Source organism: Perkinsus marinus, assembly GCF_000006405.1.
Source record: "Perkinsus marinus ATCC 50983 genomic scaffold scf_1104296972482, whole genome shotgun sequence".
Taxonomy (NCBI): Eukaryota; Perkinsozoa; order Perkinsida; family Perkinsidae; genus Perkinsus; species Perkinsus marinus.
Genome location: NW_003201727.1, coordinates 1 through 3,314, shown reverse-complemented (window position 1 = coordinate 3,314; position 3,314 = coordinate 1). Strand labels below are relative to the sequence as shown.

At 38.4% G+C, this 3,314-nt stretch overlaps 2 protein-coding genes across 2 annotated transcripts; both read left to right on the top strand.

Moving 5' to 3' along the window:
* Nucleotides 1-308: 308 nt before the first annotated feature.
* Nucleotides 309-2,836, top strand: Pmar_PMAR009925 (glutamic acid-rich protein, putative; the record flags this gene model as incomplete). Its single annotated transcript, XM_002766535.1, has 16 exons — nt 309-386; nt 522-666; nt 716-804; nt 849-927; nt 971-1,049; nt 1,116-1,288; nt 1,342-1,427; nt 1,471-1,562; nt 1,612-1,720; nt 1,861-2,016; nt 2,065-2,158; nt 2,221-2,326; nt 2,374-2,445; nt 2,509-2,611; nt 2,655-2,736; nt 2,799-2,836. 16 exons carry the CDS (start codon nt 309-311, stop codon nt 2,834-2,836), a joined length of 1,581 nt encoding a protein of 526 aa, XP_002766581.1.
* Nucleotides 2,837-2,904: 68 nt separating this feature from the next.
* On the top strand, nt 2,905-3,230 carry Pmar_PMAR009924 (conserved hypothetical protein; the record flags this gene model as incomplete). The annotated part of the gene is made up of 3 exons (XM_002766534.1): nt 2,905-2,984; nt 3,029-3,114; nt 3,178-3,230. The coding sequence occupies 3 exons, from the start codon at nt 2,905-2,907 to the stop codon at nt 3,228-3,230; spliced, it is 219 nt and encodes a 72-aa protein (XP_002766580.1).
* Between the last annotated feature and the right edge of the window lie 84 nt (nt 3,231-3,314).

Sequence of the window (3,314 nt, the reverse complement as noted above, 5' to 3'; positions counted from 1 at the left end):
GGCGTTACTAAGGAGGTTAGTATGACTGTGGAGGAGAGTAATAAACTAAGGGAGAGCTTAGGCTTAAAGAAGCTCACTCTTACCAGCCAGGATGATGTAATACGAACCATAACATCATCATCATCATGACGGTCATATAGTAGTATCATAATGATGATAGGCACCTGAAGGGAGTTCGGATAATCCTAGATTATTAGTAGAAGAAGAAGAGGGAGAAGTATACAATGCTAAGGATGCTATAAGGAAAAGGCGTGATAAAAGGGTATTATCATTCTCTACATTGCCCCTTTTCATTATTATCAATATAGATGCATGAAGAGCTAATCACTGGTAATACATTAGGTGACAAGGAGAAAGAGGAGGAAGAGGAGTCAGCGGCAGATTGGGTGGAACGAAGTAATAATAATAGTTGATTATGATGATGTATATCCTCCTACCAAGATGATAAATTATTATTAGATAGACATAAGGTCTCGTCTACTACTGCTGCTGCTGGTGCATCATCATCATCATCATACCAGGCAGTTAGAGGAGAAGGGATGAGTGTAAGGAACAAGAGACAGCGTGGTATTGAGGAGGAGAAAAGTAAACAACAAGAAGAAGAAGAAGGAAGAGGTGGTGAAGTACGTCTAAAAGTGGCACATAATATTGAGGATCTAAGGGAAGGTAGTAGTAGTAGAAAATACTAGTATTAATATAAGTACATACTTGATAGGTGAGACTATATTAACCATGAGGGATAAGCCTATATTGGCATGTGGTACCGATGAAGAAGAAGAGGATGATGATGATTATGATGAAGTTGTAGTACACTAAGGGAGTATATACCTATTTACATGTGGTAATAGGTATTAGAGGAGGCAGGGGGGCCACAAGGGTTAGCACAGAGGGAAAAGGATGATTTATGGAGGAAGGAAAAACATAGGAGTAATGATAGTATTCATATACTCTATAATAATAGTAATACTAGATGCATGGGATCCTACACTACACTGGGATGAAGAGGAGGAGGGTAATGATGATCTATCTGGTGATAATATATTAGATAAGTAATAACTACTACTACTATAATCATACCTCTGCTGCTGCTGTTGCTGCTTTTGGTACTATGATAGGTATACAACAGTAGAGGAGAGGGCAGCAGTAGATGCTAGACGTAGAGGGTTTACTCTAGCTCTTAGTAATGATGGGCTAGAACAGAACATTACAGCAGAGTTAACACAGGATGTAGAGGGTAGATTAAAGGAAATAATGGAGGAGAACAAGAGACGATCTATGATGCAATCTGGTAATAAATATCATACAATAGTACTCCTTTGTAGTGGTAGTATTATCAACTAGTTGCTGGTGGTAATATTATACGTATACAATCTGATATTATGAACACTAATGAGGCTGCTAAATTCTTGAAGAGGAGGAACAAGGAGGTATTACTCATACAGTAACTATTACTTTAATCCTGTGTATTAGGCTAGGAAGGGTGCTAGACTACGTCGTCGTAGTCGTAATAATAAAGAGGAGGCCAGTGCCAGTGTCAGTGATGGTGGTGATGATGATATAGTGTACTTGCCGACTTATCACTCCTCTAACACTATTATGTTCATCTTATAGGATACCTCCTCCTAAGAGAACTATGGATAATGATGATGATCTACAGGATGGTGAGGAGGATCAAGAGTTATATCGACAGTTAGAGAGGCAGAGGATGGTGGAGCAAAAGGTGAGTAGCAACAACAACAACAACAACAAGAGCAGTATGAGTAGTAGTAGTAGGATGTTAGTAATCTAGTAAGAGTGTTCTCTGTTCTATCCTACTGCATGGCTGTATAGGCTTGTTATTGGAGTATATCTGCTCAATAGGTCAAAGCACGCTCACTAGTGAAGGAGGAACCAATAGAGAGTAGTAGTGGTAGTAGGGATCAGGATGATGATGGTGGTGGTATTGCTGGTAATAATGTTATCGACTTGGATACTGGTGCATCCTATGTACATGACCATATGGATACTAATAATGATGTAGTAATACGACAACACTACTAGTACTCATCAATATTGAGAGGATAGGTAAAGGATGAGAATATGGGAGCTGATGGTGATGATGATAATGATGCTCTAGAAAAGCAGGAGGAGGAGGAGAATACAGATAGGGATAGGGTTAGTAGGGATAATAATGGTAATATTAATTGGTATACTAGCAACATATTAGTGATGATGATATAGGTGATGTTGGTAGAATGAGTAGAGCTAGCGAATTCTGTGCATCTATACAAACACCAGTAGAGTTGAAGCAGGCTGAGAAGGATGAGGAGTTTGCAGCTCAACGAGCGTATTCACTATTACTATCACTATTTGGTAGTAATATTAGTGATGTAGATATCGAGAGTCGCGTAGGAGGATGCTAAAAGGAGGAACTGCTAGGAGGGGTATAGGAGGAGAAGGAAAGGAGTAATACAAGAAGGGAGCTATGGCTGTATATGGCTATAGTAGTAGTAGTATTCATAGTACTAGGTCTGATGAACAACAACAAGATGACGATGATGATGATAATATGGAGTTATCATCTACTGAGGATTTGAAAGATTCACATCAGGATGATGAGGAAGAGGAAGAGGTGATGATGATAAGTCGACGAATATGAGTATACCTCTATGTAGTTTGAGGCTAGAGATGAAGCTATGCAAGATCAAAAGGTTGATGATGGTGCAGCATGTGCTATACGATATTTTGTTCAGAGAGGTAATAATTAATAATAATACAGTATATATATGATGCTAGTAGTAGTTAGTAGCTTTTTGTAGGTATGATGTCTGGTGATCAGGATTCCTTCAATTCATAGTAGGTCGTTATTAGTATTGATACTAATGATATGAGTAGTATGTTATTAGTGATCCTGGTAAACGTCCTATGACTAGTGAAGAAGCTGAGTTGAGGATAGATCATAGAGATGAATTTGGTAGAATACAGAGTGCTAAGGAGGCATTCCGGTAATAATAATAATACTACTACGATGATAATAATAATGATATAGGACTATGTCTTGGAGATTTCATGGTAAGGGTCCTCATTGGAAGAATGTTGAGAGGAGAGTTAATAGGATACAGAATGATATTAAACGTAGACAAGAGGTAGTAATAGTAATAATAATAGTAATGCTCGAGATTACCTTTACTTTTATAGACATCACAAGTGGCACCAACATTAAGAGCATTAGAGAGAGTACAGAAGAATGAGGGCAACTCGTAAGAAGAATGACTACTACCATACTACTCCTACTACTTGTCAGTATATGCTACTCAGTGGCGGTACTGCTACTG